At 41.7% G+C, this 26,903-nt stretch overlaps 1 protein-coding gene across 2 annotated transcripts in view; it reads right to left on the minus strand.

Annotated features, from left to right (window-relative positions):
- tmem132e (transmembrane protein 132E) overlaps window positions 1–26,903 on the minus strand; it is a 442,995-nt gene that overhangs the window by 59,429 nt on the left and 356,663 nt on the right. For both annotated transcript variants that reach the window (XM_085289808.1, XM_085289807.1), the window contains exon 3: window positions 14,071–14,211. In XM_085289808.1, the coding sequence (XP_085145934.1) occupies window positions 14,071–14,211 (141 nt within the window). The remainder of the gene's footprint in view (window positions 1–14,070; window positions 14,212–26,903) is intronic.

A 26,903-nucleotide genomic window follows, 5' to 3' on the forward strand; every position in this document is an offset into this window, starting at 1 on the left:
CTTGGCTCTAGGATTTGGTTTTTGCTCTAGTCAAATCAATGTCGCGCATTCAGCAGAGCTCAGAGGAGTTGTCAGCCATAGTCGATGATGACAACGCCCTATTGCAACTTTTCATTCAGTCGGCGGGATCATAAACAGCTCCTTCACTGTCTTCATCAGATTTCCTGACAGATACAAGGTAGATAACAATGCTATAGAATCTTAAAGGTCATAGCCAGGAGCAGACTGAAACATGAGTTTAGATTGGGTCATTATTCCACCCCGTTCTGCTCATGCAACCCAGCAGAATGCTAATATTGCTGGCTCACTCTACCGTCTGTTTAGGGATATCCAGATATCAGGTTTTTATTTTTACTTGGCAAGTAAATTACAATGTAAATTGTAGTATTTATAACAGCAATAATCTTTCAAATGTAGCAAACATTTACTAGGAATATACCGATTACAGCAAAGAACACATGTAGAAAAGCAGTCATATAAAATAATCAGGATATACTTTTAGAACAGAGAGAGAGAGAGAGATACTTTTATATGTTTTTATATCAAAACATCAAGTACAAGTATCCAAAAACTTCAATTCAATTTCATTTATACAGCGCCAAATCACAGTAACAGTCGCCTCAAGGTGCTTTATATTGTAAGGTAGATCCTACAATAATAGATACAGAGAAAAACCCAACAATCATATGACCCTCTATGAGCAAGCACTTTGGCGACAGTGGGAAAGAAAAACTCCCTTTTAACAGGAAGAAACCACTGGCAGAACCAGGCTCAGGTAGGGGGCGGGGCCACCTGCTGCGACCGGTTCAAACTGATCTTCAGCTCACACAGTGTTTCAGCTGGTGTTCTGGATCCACCCAGTTTCTGACTGGCACTTATTTTTCAGTATTTAACTGCATCTCCTTTTAATTTTCTCCCTTTCTCAACCAGCACTACTTTGGCCGCCTTGCAGAGAGAAAGGGAGGATGTTGCATGTTGTTGCTGTTGTGTGAATTTGTGTTTTTATGCTAATTGTTTTGTTTTTCTTACTAACTTTAAGTTTAGATTTAAGAAACACGCACTCAGTCACAAATTTCTTTGGTTTCTTGGAAAATGAAAGCGCTTTCTAACGGTAACATTTCAGACACGACAGCAGTATTTCTCGAGGTCTCGCACTGGAACTTAACACATATTCCAGCCATCAGCAGACAGCGTGCTGAAATTTTCTCATTTTAACTAATGATATGGTTACATTTTGAAAAATAAGGAACTATCTTAAAGGCAGGGAACAAAATAATTGGCATGTACTGTAATTACAGTGCACAGTTAAAGAAAAAACCTGATATTAGATGTTTTTAAATGTTCCTATATCCTTTACTTATATAAGAGTGTCAAAGGGGGCATTATTGAGAAATAATAGTTTTCTAATGGTTTTCCTACTCACTTTATTAAGTTATCATATACAACGACTTATTCAGGGATTGACTTTAAATGAAACAGAGAGAAGGGTCTTGTCAATAACCAATCACTGCTCCCTAATCTCGCCAGCTTTCTCCTTCTATCCAAAGGTCTCAGTGTTGAGTCTGTGCAAGGAGATTGCAAATTCTGTTCTGCCTCTCACTTTGGAATAGACGTCATTAAATGGGCTGCAGATTTGCTTCTAACCGATCGATCGCTATTGGTAGGTAACCTGATTGTTCTCATGGCCATGCACACAAACTATCTGAGCACCATCACCCTTTGTGCCTCCATCTACCAGAAACTTTTGCTTATCTTTTTACTATCACAACCACGCCAACGATTCAAGACCCACAGCGGCCTTCTTATTATGAAAATTCTACATGTTGGGCTTGTAATCCTCAGGTTCAACAAGCCTAACATTAAACAATCTCGCTGGTGGTGAAGAGGCAAATTAATTCTCTTTCCAGCTGCTGCGAGAATCATCCCACCCAAGCCTCACCTTTAGCGAAAACTGAAACAGTAGCTATCTGTCCTTCACAAAAAGCAGAAAGCCATCCCAGCATTCAAGCTGAGAGGCTTTTAATGAAAGCTGGATCAAACTCCATGTACAACCGTCCGCCCACAAAAGGTTCCTCTCAGGAACACCGAGATGAGATCGCAGCCTATTTGTCTCGACATCACTCAGTGAAAACAAACACCTCCGTCTGTCTGTGACACACTCAAACTGTCATCAATACGGCCCACTAGAGTGAGTGCAGGTACAGCCGCTCAATACTATGTTGCCTGCCACCATGCTGGAGGGAAGGAAAATGGTGTTCACAATACAGTGGTTTAGGTTAGAGGGCATACTTCTTTTTTATGAGAGTGAACTGCAAAATATGAAACTGTAGCTGAGAGCTGCAGAAGAAAAGCTCGGATTTTTTGACTCAAAGGAGCTGTAGATTCACTTGACATTATGACATTAGTTTTTAGATCTGAATCCAAAGAGCAGATCTGAGGAATTATGGCACTGCTATCTGTTACCACATGGCTTAACATGGCCTCTCTGCCTCCTTACATTGTTGTTATCTGCATCGTGACTCCACAGAACAACTCCAGAGTATGAAATTAATGTTTCACTTTAGATTTTTGTCTTACCAGTTAATGCCACTTCATTTTCTGCTTGGCTGTATTACAGACAGAAAAATAATCTTAAAAGCAAAGAAATGCACAGTCAGCTCAGTCAAATCACAGCCAAGGTCTGGTTCAAATCCACGGGCCACCTGGGGTGTTTCTGTGTGGAGTTTGCAGGTTCTCCCTGTGCCTGCATGGCTTCTTCCCACAGTCCAAGCACATGCACGTTAGGTTAACTGCTGATTTGAAATTGCCCATAGGTGTGAATGTAAGTGTGAATGTTGTCTGTCTCTATGTGTTGGCCCTGTGATAGACTGTGGACCTGTCCAGGTGTTTACCCTGCTTCTCACCCGGTGGCACCTGAATGACCCTGAATTAGATAAGTGGAAGAAAATCAATGAACAGGTATCAGCTCTAGTGTGTTTTGGTACACATTTTTTACAACAATCGTCTTCATCCGATGAATGTCCCCGTGTGCGTTAGCTACTTTTCTGGAGGAAATCCTGCACGGCAGACCCACTCATGTGACTTTTTCTCCCGTTTACAATTTTCCGATGGTTCACTTTGAAATGTCAGTGCTGTCACTGTCCTGCATTGATGCCCTGATTTCCCATTGCTGTAACCCGTCCACCACAACAACATACACCTAATTATATTAGCCCTAATTAATTCTCCTGCTGAACTAAATCAAACCAGACTCGTCCAACTCACTGTGTATGTGTAGTGTACCTCATTAGATAACACTTTTTAACAATTTTAATTGGGATCCAAATCAGTGTGTGTGTTTTTCACCAAATGAGGCCATTCTGTGGAGGAACCTAGCATTTACATTTTAGGAGACAAACTCCAGCTGTAGACGATCACAAATACCTGCGAATCATAGTTAAACTTTAATTTGAGTCTTAAATTTTAAAACGTTTTATTATTACATTTATTCTGGCTGACTTTATATAGAAACAAAACGACATGTCCACACATCTCCCATATTCATTATTATATTACAACATGGTCTAAATGGTTTAAACCTGTTACAGTTTTTATAAAAAAGAACTTTAAAAGGTTTTCAATAAATAACCATCGTCATTTTTTTTATTTTACAGGCGCGGAGATTACTCCGTTTTTTGCTAAACATACTGCCTTATTTCTGATATTATAGACAATACATACAACATTTAAATGCCCTTTATAGATATGGTTGTATTAATCAGTTATCAGTTCTGTGGGCACCGAGATGATTTTGTCCTCCTGTTGCCATCGTTGGTATGTTGTTGTTGTTTTTTTAAATATGTGTAATGTTGTATGTGATAAATCCATTTTTTTATTTTGCTTTTATTATCCAGCCAGGAAATACTGATGAGTTACAGGTCTGTTACTAATGTACAGTGTGCCCATTAAAAACAGACAAATAAATACATACATAAAAGGAAAAATGAGAAACTAATAGTAATAATAGTTACACTAATAATTAAGCTAGTTGTTTTTCTAGTTTTTAAACCAGCATCTATACAAAACAAAAGCTAAAGGCATAAAAAAATATTAATGTGGTATTATGTTATATGTTATAAGTGCTTAATTCATCATTTATATATCACTCCTCCTCCTTAGTGTCATTTATAAATACAGGTATGTTTATCCATCTGTTAATGTTACACCATGTACAGCTATCGCTGCCGCGATATCATCTTAACAGTAATCACAAAAACATGGTCATAATAATATCTGTATTATTAATAGAATACTAAGGAGGAGTAATGCTGTATAAATGATGACTTAAGCACTTACTAATGACTTAATGATGCTTAATGGTGTAAAATTATTATAAAGTGCTACCAAATTATTTAAGACATACATTTTGTGATTTGTAGCCTCGTCCGGGATATTAAGTACCACAACCATGTGACTGGTTTTCGGGAAGTGGACTTACAGTCCAACAATGCAGCTGTACAAAAAGCAGACTGATGAAAAAGTCAAACTAGATAGTGTCGGAGCGTCCACACAGCGACTCCTTGAAGATGTAAACCATTTGAAAAGGAAGCCCGGATGGACTTTTTGGATCCATGGACACCTCCCCTTCTTAACGCTATCATGCAATTATTCACGATGACTCACTTGAGCTAATGATGGAGTCACAAAACTCAACACAAAGGCATTTTTAAATATTAGTGGGCGGTGAAATCTTAAATGTGTGATTTCACACCAAAGGGCTATATGAATGGAGAAACCATGGCTCAAGAAAGTCTGGCCTTGTCTCCATTAACTTAATGATGTTCTGTGTGTATAGCACAAAGTATATATTTTAAAAGCTGCAGCTCGGGGCTTTTTCAGAGCTCGGGGGATTTTCGTTCTTTGATCAAAGGTCTGTTTGAACTGATTAACAGGGAGTGTTCATTGGATCAAAGCGCTGCAAGGCAGGGTTACAAAAGCAGGAGAACAAAAACGATGAACAAAGAGTTGAAAATGGTTCATGCTTAAGTCAATGGCCCTACAGCCCTTTAGTATGACTTTTTGAACATTTAAAAGAAAGTCAAAGTTTAATTAAAATTTAAAACAACACTTCAACATGTGCTGTTTGACTAGAATGACAGGTTTCGGGTGGAAAAACGTGCCTTCGACAAGCTATGACACGCTTGTGTAATCCAGTTTCTTTATTTCTATTAAAGGACTTTTTAAAAAGCCCTAATGCTCACGTACACCAACAAACAGCTAAAGTTTGGGGCCTTAAAAACTCCTAAAACTGAGTTGAGTTGCTTTTCAGCTGCTGCTTTTCCCCACATCTCAGGAAAAAGCACTTTTCTGGATCATAAAACATGCCAACAAAGTAAACCGTGCATTGTGTTCATTGAAAGAGTCTTACTTGAGTGTGGAAACAGTTTGTGTACACAGGCCAACAGAGGACGCCTTTTGTGCTAAGAAACACATTTTCTCTCCTTTGCAGAGTCAAAAAGGGGCAAACATCAGTGACGACGAAGCAGCTTTGCAAAACACTGTACTCGCCTGTCCTCCTGAAGCCTTTGTTAAGAGTCAATATTGGCATTTAAAAATGTTCTCAGAGTCTTTTCCCTGCTTCTCTTGTTTAACCCTGAATTATTAAACTGAACTAAGAAACATCTTATTAAATGACAGAGGCATTGCCACAGTGTTTTCAAGAACATTATTCATTTGAAACCCATTGACCGCGATCAATAATGCATCGGTTCATGTGGCGTTATCAACGAGCTGCTGTTAGAACGGGACCGTTCCAGATGGAGGGTTACAGACAAAGAAATATGTTGACTAATTCCAGCGCCGGCTGAAGTGCGAGCTGATGAGGACAGCTAAAGAATAATAAAGAGCGGAGAGTGATGAAGAGATCAACAACGCGCCCTGAAGGGAAAACATTGTCACCCCATTTCCTCAGATTCAGGTAATTTTGAGTAAACAAAACCAGATGTTCAAACCGAATTGATGCTCAGATGTGTTCGCCAATGAGATGCAAAATGATGCTGCTGTGTGTATGCTTGTGTTTTTAGCAGAGTGCGTGTTTGTGCATGTGTCTGACTGAGACTGGTGACTTGCTTAGTGGTAACCAAAAAAACAAAACATATGAACGAGAACAATTATTGAACTTAGAAAACAGAATAGATTTCTCCCTATTACCACATTTAATTGGGTGATTAGGGAAAGAACTGTCTTGAGTATTCATGTATTTTTGGGCTCATTACTGTAAAGTCTTTGAGTCTTAGGCTTCTGCACATAGAGTCTTGCTTAAAATGTAAGAAATTTTCACCTACTTTCATGATTTAGCTCAAAGAAGTAAAAAGAGGAAGGAGCAGACTTCCTTTAGTCATAACAGAATAGAATAAAAAAAGATTGCTTAAAGAAATGTGGGCGTGATAAGTCATTCCCAAAAGACGCCATTAAAATACATGTAACCAGGTTGTATGGCAACATTTGTCAGTTTGTTTTTGTCAGAATGAAAGAAGTAATGCCAATTTAGTTGTATTTTTGCAACTAAACATGTAATACATCCATTTACTTTAGAGTAGTCAATACTAAATTAAATGAGAAAATGCTGTTTTCTGTCTCACTAATAGACATCTTTTACTAGTTTGGGTTAGTTGACCCAAGTTCAGCACAGCTGCAAATTAAGACATAATTTAGACCACTGTAATAATGGTTATTAGATCTCATTCACTTTCTTGATCACTTGTTGTAGGGAGGTATGGTGAATCTCTGCTTTCACAGGTTACAAGTGGTCCAACCTATGGCACTATGATGGGCACAGGAGTTGACAACCACTTGCAATCACTAGATTAGGCTCCGGTTAGACAGACATAGAGACCAGTCACATTTACTTACTTCTTCAGAGAGTGTGTTCCATGCCACCTATTGGCAACTGCAGCAACCAGCCAAGGAGAGTTTTGGTGCAGCATCTTCTGCTTATTTGAATCAAATTCACGCTAATGACTATCAGTAACCTCCAATAGCTATTCCCCAGCTGGTTGCAGAATACATACTTTTCCCTAGTGACTGGCGATTACCTGTGGGTCATTGACTGGTCCATCTAAGCCTCTGTCACTGTGGCCTAACACGCATGTCTTTGGACTGCTGGAGGAAACAAGAGCATAAAGAGAAAGCTAACTCTGACCCAGGGGAAACATGCCAACTCCAGCAGACAGACAGGCTGATTATCAGGGCTGAATCTCAAATCTTTGTCCTCCTAGATTAAGAGCAATCACTGTCAAAATGCTATTTCTGTCTCAAGATAGAACGACTTGTGTATTCAAATTTCCTGAATTTCTGTATGAGTCATGCTGCCCAGTAGTAACATAAAAGAAAAAAAAGCCAAAGCGGCTTTGCCACATTTGTGAAAATGGCAAACAAGCCAACAGTTTGATATATACATATACATATACATACATATATACACACATATATATACATATATGTATATATATGTATATATATACATATATAGGGTGCAACGATATTCGTATCGATATTGAACCGTTCGATACAGTGCTTTCGGTTCGGTACGCATATGTATCGAACAATACAACATTTGTAATTTATTTTATCAACTTTCCTTCTGACGATGCTGTCTGTGTTGAGCGCTCAGTGAATCTGTGTTCGACTACTCCGCCTAGGCTGCACTGTCGAGCGCAGATCCACTGAGCGCTCAACACAGACAGCATAGTCAGGAGGAAGAGCGCAGGGCAAGCTAGCGAGACAGAAGTTAAGCTCTCCTTGCAAGATGGACCTCCCCCACCCTCATTCAGATCTGGCGTTTGGAATTATTTTGGTTTTCATGTGACGTATGACCCTGAAGGTAAGCGAGTCATGGACTAAAGTAAAACAGTATGTTGGATGTGCCATGCAATGCTCAATTACATTGGTGTGAACTAGTGTGTTAGCGCAGTTAGCTCGTTAACGTGTTGGCCGTCTAGCCCCATGCACGGGGCGATCGGCGGTAGCTCGTTAACGGAGATTTGCCGTGTTGTGGCGTTAAGGTCATTTCAACGAGATTAACCTGAAAGCACTAGTGGGAACACAACGAATATGACTGCACATTTACGCCGACATCATCCTAGTGCAAAGACAAAAACAACAAGCATGCTACTAACTTTAGCCGAGTCATTTAGACAGCTGTTAGCACGTGATTCTCCTTATGCTGCTGAGAATATAGCCCAGAAGAAGCGGATAGTATAGCTTTTATTTTGGAAAGAGACATTTCTCTGTAATAAACTCTCTTTTCCAAAGATGAGTGATTCCTCAATCAGATACAGGGCTTGCAAAATCGCTAGCCCGACGTCCCGGAGCTAGCGATCTTTCCAGTCGGGCTACAAAAATCTCTCTGCCCTGCCCGTCGGGCTATTGTAGGAAAAATATATGTCAATACTTTTGCATTCTTTCAGAAATGTAGCTGGGTAATTATGTCATTGGCATCGGTGAGCCACTGTCAATATGTGACATATTGAAATCGCGTTTGAATTTGCGCTTGTTTTTTTGCTTTCACTTTGCAATGACAGTACTGATCTGTGAGTGATGATAATTTGTGCACCAATTCCTCTGACATCGTCTTATTAATCGTTAGCTTACTATGCAAACATGACAAGTGAAATCTCCCGCAGCTTAAACATGTGAGAGGTTGATCGCGCAGAGAATCGCTGAGCTTATGTGAGTGCGTGTGTAAAAGCAGCAGGATTTATATTTTAGTTCTGCTGAGCCAAATAAGACAGGTCAGGGTGAAGAAGTGACAAGCATGGACATATACATATATGTATATATATACATATATATACAAATATGTATATATATACATATATATACATATATGTCAGCAATATCAGGAAGAAGGAACACGAGAAGCTGGAGAAATACCAAGGGCTCAGAGAAGAGCTCAAGAGGATGTGGAGGGTGAAGGTAACGGTGGTCCCCGTGGTAATCGGAGCACTCGGTGCGGTGACTCCCAAGCTAGGCGAGTGGCTCCAGCAGATCCCGGGAATAACATCGGAGATCTCTGTCCAGAAGAGCGCAGTCCTGGGAACAGCTAAGATACTGCGCAGGACCCTCAAGCTCCCAGGCCTCTGGTAGAGGACCCGAGCTTGAAGGATAAACCGCCCGCAGGGGCGTGCTGGGTGTTTATATACACTGAACAAAAATATAAACGCAACACTTTTGTTTTTGCTCCCATTCCCCATGGGATGGACGTAGAGACCTAAAATTCATTCCAGATACACAATATAACCATCCCTCCCAAACAGTGGTCACAAATCAGTCCAAATGTGTGGTAGTGGGCACATCTGCTATATTGAGATAATCCATCCCACCTCACAGGTGTGCCACATCAGGATGCTGATCTGACATCATGAGTAGTGCACAGGTGTACCTCAGACTGCCCACAACAAAAGGCCACCCTGGAATGTGCAGTTTTTTGCGCTATTGGGGATCTGGGGACCCAGAACCGGTCAGTATCTGGTGTGACCACCATTTGCCTCATGCAGTGCAACACATCGTCGCATGGAGTCTATCAGATTGTCAATTGTGGCCTGTGGAATGTTGGTCCACTCCACTTCAATGGCTGTGCGAGGTTGTTGGATATTCGTGGGAACTGGTACACGCTGTCGTATACGCCGGTCAAGCACATCCCGAACATGCTCAATGGGTGACATGTCCGGTGAGTATGCTGGCCATGCAAGAACTGGGACATTCTCAGCTGCCATCTGCCCTGAACAATGTGAACCATGATTCATCCGTGAAGCGCACACCTCTCCAACGTGCCAGACGCCATCGAATGTGAGCATTTGCCCACACAAGTCTGTTACGGCGACGAGCTGGAGTCAGGTCAAGACCCCGATGAGGACGACGGGCATGCAGTTGAGCGTCCCTGAGACGGTTTCTGACAGTTTGTGCAGAAATTGTTTGGTTGTGCAAACCAATTGTTCCAGCAGCTGTCTGGGTGGCTGGTCTCAGACGATCTTGGAGGTGAACCTGCTGGATGTGGAGGTCCTGGGCTGGTGTGGTTACACGAGGTCTGCGGTTGTGAGGCCGGTTGGATGTGCTGCCATATTCTCTGAAACGCCTGTGGAGACGGCTTATGGTTGAGAAATGAACATTCAATGCACGGGCGACAGATCTGGTTGACATTCCTGCTGTCAGCATGCCAATTGCACGCTCCCTCATTGCTTGTGGCATCTGTGGCATTTTGCTGTGAGACAAAACTGCACATTCCAGGGTGGCCTTTTGTTGTGGGCAGTCTGAGGTACACCTGTGCACTACTCATGATGTCAGATCAGCATCCTGATGTGGCACACCTGTGAGGTGGGATGGATTATCTCAATATAGCAGATGTGCCCACTACCACACATTTGGACTGATTTGTGACCACTGTTTGGGAGGGATGGTTATATTGTGTATCTGGAATGAATTTTAGGTCTCTACGTCCATCCCATGGGGAATGGGAGCAAAAACAAAAGTGTTGCGTTTATATTTTTGTTCAGTGTATGTATATATATATATACATACATATGTAGAGATAGAGAGATGTGTGTGTGTGTGTATATATATATATATATATATATATATATATATATATATATATATATATATATATATATATATATATATATATATATATATATATAGAGAGAGAGAGAGAGAGATAGAGAGAGAGATAGATAGATAGATAGATAGATACTGGCTTTGATTGACTTGAGAGTTATTTTTGTTTACTCTTATTTTTTTTTAACTCTTCGATCATTTTTAAAGACATGTAAAGACTTTGGGAATACAAATAATTTGCCAGTGTCACAAAGTACATAATTAATAAAGCATATCAGTAATTTCGAGTTCAATTTAGTGTTCGAACTGTCTGGAAATACCATCGTAAAAAAATCACAACCCCAAATATAAGCAATGTGAATGAATTTCACAACAGTTTTCAGCATGGCGTGGGCGCCTTTTATATAAAACGGATTTCAAGCTCATGTTCAATCGATTTTATGGGAATGAGGCATGAATCCCCGACTCCACTGCTTGACTTTAGAGGCTCATTGTTTGCTGGTTTTGCTCTAGGTGGCCACTCAATTGACTTGGTTTTTGAGAAAATGCAGTGTGACACACTTTTTTTCTGTCCATGCTTGACCCCCAACTGGACATTTCCCACATGGTGACAGGGTAGCAAAGACTACTAGTCACTAAATATAGCAAGGACGGCTGTCACTAAGGAGGCACTAAGGAATAAACAAGAGAGAAATGGTGGACCTCTTTCTCAGGTGAGGTTATTCTGTTTTCTTCCTTGCTGCTCTTTTCCTCCTCCCAACCATCAGGACTCCGCAGGGATGCCAATATATAGACCAGCAGTTGCTAACGTCTCTAGCCAAGCTCCCAGTCCTTCAGGTCTTAATAAATTGAACACATCACATAACGTGATTTATAGTTGCTAATTTTTAGTTGCTTTCCCTCAGTGGATCAAGCTCGCAGGCTGGGAGAACTGCACTCTTGTAAAGCCCCATAATGGATGTTCACTGTGTTATTGTGGAAGCACCTGTTTACAGGGTGTGTGCACCCAACGTTAATAGCAATTAAACATATTTGTGCATTTGCTCAGATTTTTTGCTTTTATTTTTTTACCAATAAAACAATAATGAGGCAAATAGATTTTTAGGTTTATTTTAAAGCATTTCTCCTGGACAGTTTTTAAAGATTACTCTGTAAAAACCCAGAATCTCTACTGCCAATGCATTCCATTAGAACCATAACACCAAAGAAATGATGACCTTCCTTCCTTTCATTTTCCTTTCATCGGGCTAAGAAGGATATTCTAGATCTTCTCCTCAGCAACATTTTCCTAGAGCCTCTCCTGGGGAATCCTGAGACACTCCCAGGGAGGATGATATAGTCCCTTCAGTGTATTCTGGGTCTACCCTGGAATCTCCTCCCAGCTCTGCTGGGCGTGCCTGAAACCTCCTGGAAAAGGCACCTATGCGGGATCCTAATCACATGTCCAAACCGCCTCAGCTAGTGCCTTTTGGTACACTGTCTTCACTGTGAACATCATCCACATCTTATTTCTAAGGCTGAGCCCGGCTATCCAACAGATACATTTCAATTACCACCCAGAGCTCATGATGACTCATGATGGGGGGATTTTGAGTCCATTTCAAAGGACTGAAAAATTCGCCAATGTGACTGCTTTTGATGTTGCTCTTCTAATTATCTGTTATTGCATATGATTCGGATCTTTGTTCACTTGCCTGTAACAAATTTCAGTTGTATTATTTTCCTCTTATTTTGTTATATATTTGGTCTGGATCAGAGTCAATGATGGATGCACGGAGGGCTGGGTGGGTTGCTGGGTTTGGAGAGAAGTTGGGGGGGGACCTTTGGGGGGGGAGCTAATCTGAACGAGTAAAAGGTGAAATCTGGAGCAGGGCACCCAGGCCTGAGGAGCAGAGCTGATGAGGCAGAGGGCTGCAGATTGGGGAGGAACAACATGGACGCTGAATGAGGTCTGGTGTTAGAGGAGGTGGATGACATCATAAACTCTCACTGTTCTACTTTCACAATGATAGATCTATTAAAACGTGCTTGTTATTTTGTTGTAGCCTCCTGTGGTTTAAAATGCAGCCACCGACTGGTTCAGTCTGGCTCACTGCAAGCTCTCTGTTTTTAATACTTCCTTTATATTAGCGTAACTAATAGGCCTGCCACACCTTATGTAAAATTCATTTTTAGCTTTTTCATAATGTTCTTCATCTGCAATAATTGAATTATTCAGATGTGTTAGTTATTATATTGTTTGCTGTACCCGTTATTAGTGGATGCTAAAATAAGTTTTACCTTTCTGAACTGTAACGAAATCATTTGTAAAAATAATAAAAGCCCTAAAACTTAATCTCACATATTTCTAACAACTTAATTTCTTTAAGAAATGATTTCTTCTCTGGCTTTGCTTCTGTTCTTGCAGGGCGGGGTCAGAATGACCCCCCCAGCAGTTTTGTAATGTTTGGGGCTCTGGTGTTAAAACATTAATCTAATTGAAACCTCTTAATTTCAGCTCAGTTCCCTTCTCCCTACCAGCCTGATCTAGTGCAATCCCTCCATTACTGCTGGCCTGTACGCACCAATCCACCTGACGTTCCATTTTATCATCGCTTATGAACAAGATCCTGTTGAGCTTTTTAATTATAGCATTTCATTGACTGGAGTATCAAATTTCAGCTTAATTACTTATTACCTCTGTTGTACTGAGACAGAGGAACACACCGCGCAGGCACTAAAACAAACCAGCAAATCCTCTTTGCAGGGCCTCATTTCATACTGTAGTTTGAATTGTTTTCGGTAAATCGGACCTTTAAGTGCGTGGAAGAAAAGTTATCGGAGCATCCCGTACACGGTTCACCTCCATTTACCGGTCAAATCAATTAGGCTGTTCCTAAACGCATGCTAACGAATGCATTAAGCTGTATGCAGTTTAGACTGCATTAAGCTTGCAAATCTCTTTGCAGCTCTACTTTATTTACCAAGTTGCATTTACCATAGAATCTGGCCACACAGAGTCCATTACTATCCCGTCAGACACCACAGGACCACGACTGGGTGGTGTTTTTACTCTTTTGAGAAGCCTGAGGTGTAATTACTGCTCTCAGACAAGATCTAATCTCAAAGGTATTTTAATGCCAGCAGTCACAATCATCTACCTCATCTCTCCACGTAAACTAAATTGACGGCAGATGTAGTGAGACTAAGCAGATAATATCTTCATTCATTTAACTTTGGCCTATAAGGCAGAGGGTGCTTTAGTCACTGGGACAATGGTGTGTTTTATCTTCTGTCTGAGCATATGCTTTTAGAAGCTGCCTTTCATCAGGTAACTATGACTGATTAGTCAAAGGAAAATAGATCTTTTGTCCATAGTTAAGGAAGACAAGTACCACCGTCTCTGTGTAGCTGGAGCAGGAGCAGAAATCAACAGCTGCAGCGGCAGTAGTTGGTTAGACAGACCCAGTGTGTTTAGGCCCAGGGCTGTTGACTTACCCCTGCTTGACTGCTTTGTTCTTGTTCACATCGATGGTGGTGATGGAATGCTTGGCGCCAGACTGTACCTCCCATTCAACCTTCCACTGGGGGCTCTTCGAGTTGGTTTGGAGCAGGTTTACCCCCTTTTTAGCTTTGACTCTGCAGGAAATGGCGAGAGAGAAAAAATAATAGAGGAGGTCAATTTTATTAAGGGGGATGATTTATGTGCAAGGTCAGAGGTGGATACCCTCTCTGTGCTACAGGCCTCCTCCCTGGATTGCATCATGGCAAAAGCAATTCCACAGATGAATCAATAACAAAGATGAATGAAGATGACAGTGCAGTGATACATGAGAGCAGAAAGGTAGGAGCACTTCAGGTCAGAGTGCTCACTTACACTCTCTGCAAAATCAGATCTACAAAGCTTTTTACTGAACCCACTGGATATTCATTTCGAATTAACACCTGAAAGCCACAAGCTTCGGTTCACCTGCTTTTTGAGAAAGTTCATACACACCATTGAGCTTTTACTAAACTGCATTTTACATTAAAACAAAATAAGCCACCTTTAAAATTCCTAAAAACTGTTGATTGAGTCTCATGTGCAATCTCCCTTCCTTAGCCCTTAGCTCTTCAGGGAGAACACACTTTATAGATAGGTCAAGGTTACCAGCACGAGTCCTTGAGATGATTTTTTATTTATTTATTTTGGCTTGTTTGTTGCTCCAGGACACTGCAACAAGGAAGAATGTTTGAACCTGGAAACCAAACATACTCCCTGCTACCTCTTAATATTTCAGGTATTCACATTAAAAAGGCCAGACCAGGCCAGACTATTTATAATATTTACACGTACATGCACAACAGTTCACTTGATAAATATTGTAGAACTTTACATAGTTCTGTAAATAAAACCAAAACCATTCTCTCCCCCATCTCCAAAACTATTCTACATAATAACCCAAGGGCCAAAGAAGTAATAACAGTAAATGTAATGCACATACTGTATGTGTGCATCTTCCAAACATCTACATCCGCAATCCTACTCATCCACACATACAGTCATGTACGCATGGCTGCACCAACCAATCTGCACGTGCATGCACTTCTATATACATTCATAACGCTGCATTATCTGCAGAGATTTTATACACAGTGAACCAGATGTGCAGAGGCTATAGATGCATACAAAATAAGACTATGCAAATGCATAAAGCTGTAGCACGCTGCAGCTATACAAAAACATGCCCCAACATCTGCTCAAGGATTGTGCGTGCTTGCCGGAGCAACAACTAACACCAAAAGAAGAAAAAAAGGGATGAGAGACGAAATAGTTAACGCAGTAAACACATAAATAGCTACATAAATGGGTAGAACTCTTGAATTTTATGGTATAGTAAAGCTACAATAACATGCGACACAGTTGTTTCCCTTTTCTCCAGTAAAATGTTGTGATTTGAAGTATACATAAGTCCTGCAGTATTTAAATTTAGTTCATAAATATTTGAAGTAATATGAAAGATGATCCGTGATAAAAATAAAAGTGAGTGGGTCTGTGCAGTCAGGATTGCTTTTAAATGACAACATGCTCTTTCAGGATGGTCCGCGGCCCAGGAGTTAGAGCAGACTGCACACTAATTGGAAGGTATTTTGATGGTTTAATCCACAGCTCCCCTGCTCTGCATGTCTTTAGGCAACAACGGAAACACAAAATTGCTCCTGATGCAGCCATTGGTGTGTTTTTTTCCCCAAGATTTGATTCTTGTTTTGGTTTAACAGACAGCCTTTCTTTTTTTTTTTGTTGTAATGTTTCCATTTTGCTTGTCTCATGTGTTTCCTTGTTTTTCTCTCCCTCTGTTTTGCATGCTGTCCTGATTTCCTGTTCTTACTTACTTAAGTGGGACTCCTGTGGTTTCACTTCCTTTTTCGTCTCACCAAACTAAACCTAAAATTGTATAGCCTGCCTTCAATAGTGTCACCAGTGTCAAATCAGGCCTGTATATAAGACAGGACAAAATGCAGCTGTACATCTGCACTTAAAGGTTAAAGGTCACTCTATTGAGGATGCCAGTGTTCACATTTTGGACAGATGGTTTAAAAGAGACGTGAAAGAGGCCGTCTATGTCCACTGTGAACATCTTTGAGCAAAGGGGACGGCTTACGATACTAACTGTCTGCACCTACAATCCACTTTTGAGATCCCTTCCCAGGCTCCTCAACTCCCACTCACATCTTGCATCAGGTAACCTCAATAAATCACATTGGGTGGAGCAAGGTCTCACAGTGGTTTCACTCAAAACCACTGGTGATAATGACCCACGCTTTTTTCACACCTTAGCTCATGTGATGAAGCACATGTTTAATAATAGAGGGTCAACAAGTCTCTTAAGGTACAGCCCCCACTAGGGTTTAAATACCGGGACTCTCCACTATTTGGCTTTAGAACTGAAGAAGCCTCTTGGATGAGCGAAACATCTTTACGAAACTTAAAGAAGTCGCTTTGTTTCTAAGCTCCTAAGACCTTTTTCTAGTCATACTTTACCCATCAGTTGTTGAGATCACCTGGTTTCTCGTGCTATTGGTAACCTTTCTGGGCGACATTTTTACATTTTCTAGCGAGTTGTTACAAAATACCACTGTCTGATAGCAGACACCTTTGAATTTACCGATATATTTCATTAAAGTGTTTACAGAGAGAATTTTTTAGTTGTTATTTCTTTTTAAAGAAGCTTTTGTCTTCCCAGTTATTGTGATTTCTGGTTATTTGACCACAGAGCCATGCCCCAAATGATGTAACATGGAAAAAATCCAGAGCTCATTCTTAGACAAATGCAGCCACTACAGATTATTGATCTGATGGTTTCATTTTCATGAAACACAAGATAGAAGTGAATTATTAATGCTTTTGGCTTTTGCTTCTGTGCTTTATGTCTTCTAGACTATTCATTACTATGTTAGTCTACTTTGAAAATGTGCCTGCATATGCTCGGAAAATACTTTGTATTCTGTGAAAAAGAATAAATAACGATGTAATATTATTATGTAGTTTTAGGAGGTTGTCACCAAGGTTATTATCGTTAATGAAAACTAACGAAATAACGAAAACTAGAAGTGAAAAAACATTTTCGTTAACGGAAATAAAAAATTAAAAAAAAGGAAAACTAACTAAAACTGTAATGAGTGTTCACAAAACTAACTAAAATTAACTGAATTTATAGAAAAAATGTGTTTAGTTTTCATTGATGTGTGCGTGTCATACAATAGTCAAGGGTCAAAATGAAGTTTAGTTTCCAGATTTTTTTCTTGCTGTGTCTCATTATGTCAGCAGGTGGCAGTACGTTAGTCGAGTCGTCTGTGTTGCTGCTCCGTCCACGCGCAGAATCATGTCAGTAAAAGTCGGGAGAAAGCGCCAGAGTCCAATTTGGGATTACTTTGAATATGACTGTGTTTTGGATAAAGCAAGTGTCTTGTAGTGGAAAGAGACAAATTATGAGGGACATTTCTCAAGGGGAAAAAAATCCCACAAACCTTAAAGTGTACTTGAAAAGCTCACACGAGAAGGCTAACCTAGCTCACCTTGAGAAGGTAAGGGAGCACACTCAACCCTCATCCCCAGAAAACAGAAGCTAACCCCAGGCAAGGCAGCGTGATGCATCCGGAGACAACAGGACTGGGATATCTACATAACTGTGTGAGTCAATTGCCTTCAAAAAGTTTATCAATTCACTTGAACCAAAATTACGAACACCCGGTGCTGCAAGAGTTAATAGTCTCATTGGGGCCAAGATATACATTTTTTTTTTTTTTCTTTTTTTTTTTAAAATGACATCAGAAACAGCAGTATGCGACATTACGTGATGGCAGAGCTTCAGTTCATCCTTTGTCATTTTTTTTTTTTTTTTTTTTTTTTTTAATAAATAGGACAGGGGGAATGAATGAGAGAGAGAGGGGGAGAGAAAGAAAGAAAACCCAAGGGGAGAAGAGACGGTGAGAAGGGGGGGGGAAGAGAGACAAAAAAAAAAAAAAAAAAAAAAAAAAAAAACTCCTGGGTCACCTGTATGGAGAAAAAAACAAACAAACAAACAAACAAACAAACAAACAAACAGAGGAGACAGCAAACAACAAAGAGCAACATAATAATAGAGAAAACAAAGCACCATCACAATAAACTAGCTAGTCATAGATATCAGTATTTACTAAGTAATAAACGATATTGTGCAGCACGCAAGATAGACAGCGCACAGTGTGCTTTGAGGCAGCAGCCAAGAAAGCTTTAGTCCGCGTCTGTGAATACCCATGTGTGCATACCTGTGTGGATCAGCATGCTTGCATTCCAAAGGTTTCTCCATGTAATGATCTGCTAGGGAGTGTGGGGGGGCCACAGCCCCGTCCTCCAGGGTGTGAAGCGGGTATGGAGGAGATCAAAACTCCAGACATCCAGAGGCCCCCAGAACACAAGAGACCATGGAAGACCAACAGAGGGGCAGCCGCGCCACTGTTCCAGTAAGAGCTGAGGAGAGTCCCAGATGAGGGCTCGCCCAGCAGCCGCGGAGCAGAAGCCAGGGGGGGTTGCAGTGATGCGCCCGTGAGCTCCGCCGGCCCCCAGCTGCGCCTGAGTGACCGAGCCCTAGGCCGAGAGGCCGGGGGCACCCCACCTCCAAAGGGGCCCGAGCGAGCCCCAGGCCCCAGGCCCCGACAAGCGGCCGCCAAGGAGTGAGCCGGTGTGTACCCGGACGCCCACCCCCAGACACAAAGAACCACCAACACACCGACACCTGAGGGAGTCCGCCACCGGCAGGGGAAGTGGTGGTGGGTGGAGATAGGCCTCCAAACCTTGGAGGGCCTGAGGTGTCCCCAGAGAGGTGGCGTCTGATACCCAACCTGACATATAGACACAGACATACAGGCACACACAGACACAAACATCCATTCCCACCCTCATGCTCTCATATGCACTCACTCCACACTCAACCAACGTGGAGACAGACATAAAGAGACGCTGTACACACAATCACACTCCCCAAGCGTACTCTACAAACCGGGTCTAGGTACCCTTGCCCCTGGAGGGGGGAATTGCACCCAGACCCAGGTGGTGTTACCCTTTTCCCTGCGGTGGGGAGAGGCAGACCACCCCGACTCCGCAGCAGCAGGGAGGCCCCACACCCCAGACCGCAGTCGGACGGCCAACTCCTCCTACTAGCCCTCCCGCTCCAGCAGGCCGCAGAGAATGGGGGTGGGAGAAGACTCCAAACCTCCCTCCACCCGCTCATTGTAGTGTTGATGCATATGTGTTCTAAGGTGCAATTAAAACCCAGGAGGGCATGGAGCTACCTGCCAAGGAGCAGCAGGTAAGCGCATAGTCCCTCCTGCTAACCCTCAATGACTAAGTGTATTTAAAATTGAGAGGTGGGCAACGACGTCAGGGGTGAGGTATACACCCTGATGGTGATTTGGACTCCGTGATTGTGCCCACCCCCAAGATCCTATATGTATGTGTAATGAGAGTGTGAATAATGTGAATGTCTAAGTTGTGGGATAAAATTGAGGCAGAGGCAGCCAGAAGGGGACAGGGGGGGGGGTAGCCTCCTCTGCACCCTGGTGACATACCCCCACTCCAAGGCCCTGCATGTGTGGGTGGTTGTGGAGGAGCGGGAAGAGGGAGGCAGCTGGAGATGGGGAGGGAAGGAGATATACATTTTATAGTTGCCTGGTATCAATGGTTGTTCATCTGCCTTTATTTATTTATTTGTTTAAAGAACCCATAGGTGGGAATGTGAGTTTTCTGTCTCTGCGTGTTAGCCCTGCGACAGACAGCCGACCTGTCCAGGGTGCAGGGTATGGTAGCTGGAATAGCAACATACCCAAGGATAAGCAGAAGAGAATGACTGATATGATGAAACTGGGATTTTGTTACACTTAATTTTTGCAAACACAACTAAAACTATAACTGAAACTAAGGATTTTCAAAAAAATAAAAACTAAACTAAACTAGCAAACAATTGGTAAAAACTAATTAAAACTGATATAAAATTGAAAATCTGAAGTCAAAACTAAATAAAAATAAAAACTAATGAAAATTGCAAAACTATTAAAACCCTGGTTGTCACTCTGCTTAGGACTCTGTTACTGCCACTTGCTGCTCTCCTGTTAAAGTAAAATTCTGGTGATCTTTATGATTGTTCCCGTGTTTACAGAAACATACTGTTGTTTTTCCTCTTCTCATCATGACATCACTCTGACAAACATCTCTTTCTGGACAGACTCCATGAAAGCATTACCCAAATCATATTTTTCTCCCAAGTGTCTCATTTCCATTTGAAAGTTTGAGGCCCCTGCAACATCTATCAGATCATTGCATCCATTTCTCTGACAGATAAAAATTCTGAAGTCCCACTGAGGTATTTCCATTTGCTTCACCAACCTGCGCTCATTGCATCGACCACTCATCCATGATTTGTGAAAGCAACTGACTTCCAGCTGAAGTTCCTCCCTCTTTAACCAGAATAGGGGCACAGCCCATGCAGAAAATGTCTTTCTTCTTATAGTATTAAACTAATTACAGTGATTATCTTTTATCTTTAATGGTTTTAAATACATAAAAGTTATTTAAATGTTTGAACTAATTTCATTAAATCCAACTGTGGCCCAATCTCAAAGCCCTTAGACTCCCATGTCAAAATCTCCAACTTCAGAGCACAAAGAAACATGTTTGCAGACTTGTACAAACAGTTCTGTTCACTATATCCAGTTTCCCGCTCATGATGACTGTTGTTTGTTTTTTTAAAACTGTTTAAACTATATTGATGCTTCAAGTTATGGATGATTACGGGTTTTGACTGCTTTGACTAACATGTCGGCACAGGCAGCCTTTGTCAGGAGCTATCTGCTAGGCATTCACTAAGGCCTTATTCACACACTTCCGACCTGTCAATGACCATCTGGCAACCACCAGTCACAAGGGAAAATGTGTATTCCCAGCGACAGGCGGGTCACTGGGGAAAAATGGAGATTACTGACCAGTCTGTGTAACTGGGACTTTAGCAATTATTTTTCCAGTGGCTGCCGTTAACCTCCAGGAACCACTCACAACCATATGGGGAATACTCCCTTTTCCCTCAAGAACAGTGGTTCCCAGATGGTTAATGACCAGTCTCTCAGCTTGTATGACTGGGGCCTTATTGATCCCACATCATCCCCATGACTGGTGATGGACAAAATGACTTTTAATGTTACCCGGTTTGTGGTCACATGTCTACAAAGACCCACAATGGGGTTGTATTGAATACCCAATCCGGTCGTTAAGTGATGACGTGACGAATCCTACTTCCGGGTCTAAAGTAGTCTGCATTTAATATGGCTTTTGGGTTGTTAACATGTTTAATGTTATGTATTTTCTTCTATTTAATCTCAAAAAGCTCCTAAAACAGTCAGTGATCACTGTTGACCTCCCTCGGCTTTTATTACCGCTAATCATTTATTTAAGCTCAGTTTTTAAAACCTTAGGATGTAACTACAGCCCAGCCCATGCAGCAGTATATGAATGACTAACCTCGTATTGTGGATGGATTATCTCAGTTGTTCTCCTGGCTGAAGTTTGGTCCTTTTACAGCATCCTGCCATGCAATTACATTTGTTCCTGACCACCGAGAACACTCACGGTAACTTTTATCGAGTGGAAAAAAAGTTGGCATGTTTATATTATGCTAACATAGCTGTGTCGCTAGCGGTCACGTAGCACATCATTAGCTACAGCTAGCCAAACTTCAGTAACCCTACAAATGTCACTGCTGTTTAGTTTTCTGTCTTCATTTATGTTGGAAGTGATAACAGAGCTGTACGTTTTAATTTGTTTCCAAAACCCCGCAGTCAGGACATGCTATATTGTATTTAGATAGAAGCTAGCGAGCTAACTTCCTGCTAACTTCCAACTCCGTTAAATGTCATAAATTCCGTTTTCATGGATGCCTGGATGTTAAACTCAATTGTTACACCTGGTAGAGCAGAACGCTGATCATTTTATTAAAGATGAAAAACTTTAGACAGTTTTTCAACTCTCAGTAATGCCATAGTGATTGTTTGATATATGGACCTGCAGCGGAGTTTAGGTCCAGACACGGCTAGTGACGTCAGACTTAACGACCGGATAGTGACTGTATTGTTGGCTAGCAAGCTGCAGTGGTTGCCAGCAGTTTGAGAAAGATACAAACTACTGCCACCACTCTGCAAACACTGCGTTTGTGATCTTACAAAACCCTTACAAAATCTTTCATACTACCATTTTCTGGTTCGCATTCTCTGTGGTTAAGTTTGGTTCGACCGAGGTACAAAAACGTAACAGGGTGAGGCTTTTTCCAGGACATCTGAATTTGCAACACTTTGCCTGAGATCACTCTTTTTTGTACAATCCAGGCTCTGCTTCAAACTACAGACTACATGTTCTTGTTTTTCACATGCTCGCCTCCACAGAAGCCAAGGTCAGGCATGGCTTTCTGCACTTCAGCATGTCCGATCACTGATAACATCTAAGGGTGAAAGCTGGGAGAAAGCTAGTAAGTAGATCTTAAGTCAAGATTATATAAAGTATATATTTGAAAAATGTATCTTGAAAAAAATGATACTTTACTTTTTTCGTGTTTGTTGTGAGTCACTGTGTGTGGGAAGGGTTGTATAAAGAATAATGATTCACGAGCATGCGAGATGCAATATTGACAGATGCTGTAATTACTGAACTACAAGAAAGCGCTGTATTAATTCTTGCATCAAAGACGGTGTATTTTACACTCTGTTTCAAAACAATATTTCTTGCTATTGCAGCTCATATTTTGTTCTTTCATCAAATCTCACACATTAGAGAAAATACAGTAATTATCAGACACGGTGCGTCAAGGGGAGATGAAACAGAAATATGTAACGTTTAAGAAACCATCCTGATCGGGTGTGTTGCCTTTGATGTGAGCTGAAACGGGGAGGCATAATACCCTCTGACGCTCTCTAAATGAGGTGACCCAGTTGCTACTTTATTAGCAGAGCTTGTAAAGATACTGATCATAAAGGACGATAATTACAGATTATTGTACAGCAGACCCATTTCCAGCGCATTTCCTAGTAAGGATGCAACCCTGACGTGTAATACTCGTATTTGTATTCATAACCTACACTCACCAACAGCGTATAAAAGCCACTACATATTAATCACCTTATGAGAAAGCCTGCATATTGTGCTGTATCGATGTTTTTCATCAGACAGTCCTTTTCACGGACTTTGCTTCATTTTTGCACCACAAATGAGAGGGGATGAAGCACTACCCACGGGAGCACCACATGAATCAGGCTCCCTGTGGAACGGTGTTAATGCTGATTAATGAAAGAGCATTACAAATGGAAAAGCTGCAAGGCAGTAACCAGCAATAGTGCACACCCAAATTCTGAGAATCTGCGTGAGCCCTGCTGCTGCTCCTACACAGGGAAAGTGGAGAGGCAGTGTGAGCCACTTCAGTTAAGACAGAGCTATTACTTACTCATTCCACACAGATGCCTTCTGCCATGGCAACACCTATTAGACTTCGAGATGGCTGACGGACTGCTAAACAGGAGAGCTTTTGGTAAACACATTCCAAGCTGGATTTCTGAGCTGCCTGTAAGATCTCCTGGGAGTTATCAAATCTGACTTGTGTTCGGGGGTATAGTGAGCGCTGTCCTGAAGATTGAAATGACCACAACACACAGATACCACAATGACCTAAGCAGGGGCTTTGCAGTGTACTTCCTATAGTGTAGAGGATTCACTGCTATAAATGTTACATAAGTACTAACGTAAGCCATGATGGGGAAAAACATGATGTGGTGTGTTCTGAGATTTTGGACTAGTTTTCCTCCAATATGCCATCTTTCAGACTAAAGAAAAGAAAACGCCCAAGGTACACAATATTTGTGGTACATACTGCTACTTTCGGTTGCTCCCTTGTCACTTGGTGTCGTTACAGCTCTGCATGTGTGAATCGGATGTGTTAAACACTACAGCATTGGAGACATCTGCATATGTGTAAAAATAAAAATTTATTTAACCTCCTGAGAGTTGAGCTCTTGTATGGGATGCATTTTTTATTTCTCCTAGCCATTTGGGATTAGCTGGACCCCTGATGTGGAGGTTAACACATTTGCCATGTAAACAAAAGACCCTCGATTTGATTCCAGGAGGCGGCACAAACCAAGCCTCAGGCTGGGTGTACTGCTAGTGACAATCCCAGATAAACGGAGTACCGTATTTTCACGACCATAAGGCGAACTTAAAAGTCTTAGATTTTCTTCAAAAAGTACGGCGCGCCCTATAGCGCAGTGCGCCCTGTGTGTTGTAAGGAGGACGTAGTAGAGAACACCATGAGAACGCTAAAGGGTGAAGTGTGGGCGCAACCCTGAAAATGGCAACGAGACACGCTTATGAAGCACAGTTTAAACTGAAGGCCATCAGCTACGCGGAGGAACATGGAAATCGAGCAGCGGCGAGAGAATTTAAGATTAACGAATCGATGGTTCGCAAATGGAGGAAGCTGGAAAACAAGCTCCGGCAGGTCAAGAAAACGCAGCTGAGTTTCCGCGGACATAAGGCGAGGTGGCCCGAGTTGGAGGAAAGACTCGAGCGGTGGATCATCGAGCAAAGAACGAGCGGGAGAAGCGTTTCGACGGTCACCATTCGGCTAAAAGCAGTTTCACTTTCACTTTTTATGAAACGGTGCCATTTTTCCATCCGGACCAGGACTACGGTAGCGCAGCAACTTCCAGCGGATTATAAGGAAAAGCTGGCCATCTTCCGCTCCTACTGCAGCAAACACATCGGCGACAAAAACATCCAGCCCAGCCACATCACAAACATGGACGAGGTCCCGCTCACTTTTGACATCCCGGTGAGTCACACTGTGGAGAAGAAGGGGACCAGCACGGTAGCGATACGCACAACGGGGCACGAAAAGTCTTCTTTTACTGTTGTGCTTGACTGCCATGCTAATGGACAGAAGCTGCCGCCTATGGTGATTTTTAAGAGAAAGACTTTGCCTAAAGAGAAGTTTCCAGCAGGAATCATCATTAAGGCAAATGAAAAGGGCTGGATGGATGAGGAAATGATGAAAGAGTGGCTGAGGGAGGTGTATGTAAGGAGACCAGGTGGTTTTTTCCACGCGTCACCATCGCTCTTAATCTGTGACTCTATGCGTGCCCATCTCACAGCCGATGTGAAAAAACTAATGAAGCAAATGAACTGTGAGCTTGCTGTCATTCCGGGAGGCCTGACAAAGGAACTCCAACCGCTGGACATCGGTGTGAACCGCCCATTCAAAGTAAGGCTGCGAGCGGCCTGGGAGCGATGGATGACCGATGGAGACCACAGTTTCACTAAGAGTGGAAGGCAGCGCCGGGCGAGTTACGCCACAATTTGCGAATGGATTGTAGATGCTTGGGCTAACATGTCTGCTGGCACTGTTGTTCGAGCTTTCGCAAAAGCCGGCATCATTTCCGAGGAGCCGCACGGCACGGAAAGTGACTCTGACAGTGAAGAAAGTGAACCTGGCATGTTTGATGTAGATTTAGCGCAGCTGTTCAATTCAGACACAGAGGATGAGGACTTCGATGGGTTTGATTGATGATAAAAATGTGAGTACCAAACTTTGTTTTGCTCCTGCTTTATTGTTAAATATGCACACTTGTATGCTTGTGTGTTGTTGATGATGACGATTACTGGTAATAAAAATGTGAGTAAGGTACCGAACTCAGGTTTGCTCCCGCTTTATTTTTAAATACGCATACGGTACTTGTATGCGCCCTATGGTCCAGTGCGCCTTATGTGTGTGTTAAATACAGTAAGGGCACACATAACTGAGACTGCGCCTTTTAGCACAGTGCGCCTTATGGTCGTGAAAATACGGTACATTTGGGATTAGCTGGATCAAGAAAGTGGTACTTTTCTTTTATCTTTTTTTTTTAACTAGCATAAAGAAATATAAAGTGCAGAAAAGCCCAAATGCATTGTTCCAATATGAGAACACAGCGTTTAGATATTTTGTCTGAAAATGCATTTTCAGACATTTTTTTTTCTTTAATTCAAGTAGTGATTTTAAAAAAATGTAGAATTGACTCTAATATGTCAAAAAAATACAAAGAATGAAGAATTTTGAATGCGGATTTAGCCAATATCAAGACGTCTGTTTTGGCGATGTATGTAAATTAGTAGCGCTGGGCCATATTATACCGTTCACGGTAATACCGGTATAATGTTAGGCAACGATAGGAAAATGAAATATCGCGATAGAATGGGAGTAAAACGCGCATGCGCAGTGCCTTTGTTTTCATACGCACATGGCCGATTGTTGAGTGAAACAGATGAACCAGAATTGGTTTGTAAAAACGGTGCAACTTCCGTGATGTGGAACTGGTTTGGTGTTTGTCCGTCAGATACACAACAAAGCACATTTTTTTGCAGAACATGCAAGCGGCCGTTGTTATTGTCATATTTGTCGGACTAAGATGCTCTTAAATCTGGGAGTAATCTGGGTCCTAAACTCCGAATTCTTCAGGTCAAACAACACTGCAGCATCACTTAAGAGTTAAAAACTGTCTAAATTCTTTCATCTTTAATAAAACGATCAGCATTGCTGCTTTACCAGGTGTAACTATAAAGTTTAACTTCCAGGCATCCATGAAAACAAAAGTTATTACATTTAACGGAGTTAGAAGTTAGCAGGAAGCTAGCGGAAGTTAGCTCGCTAGTTTCGCTAGTTACCTAAGCATGATATTGCATGTTCTGACTGAGAGATTTCTGAAAAAATTCAAACGTACAGCTCTGCTATCACTTCCAACATAAA

Source organism: Mchenga conophoros, linkage group LG10, assembly GCF_057382185.1.
Source record: "Mchenga conophoros isolate Kocher_MC1m ecotype Shallow Benthic linkage group LG10, M_conophoros_male_GT1.1, whole genome shotgun sequence".
Lineage (NCBI taxonomy): Eukaryota > Metazoa > Chordata > Actinopteri > Cichliformes > Cichlidae > Mchenga > Mchenga conophoros.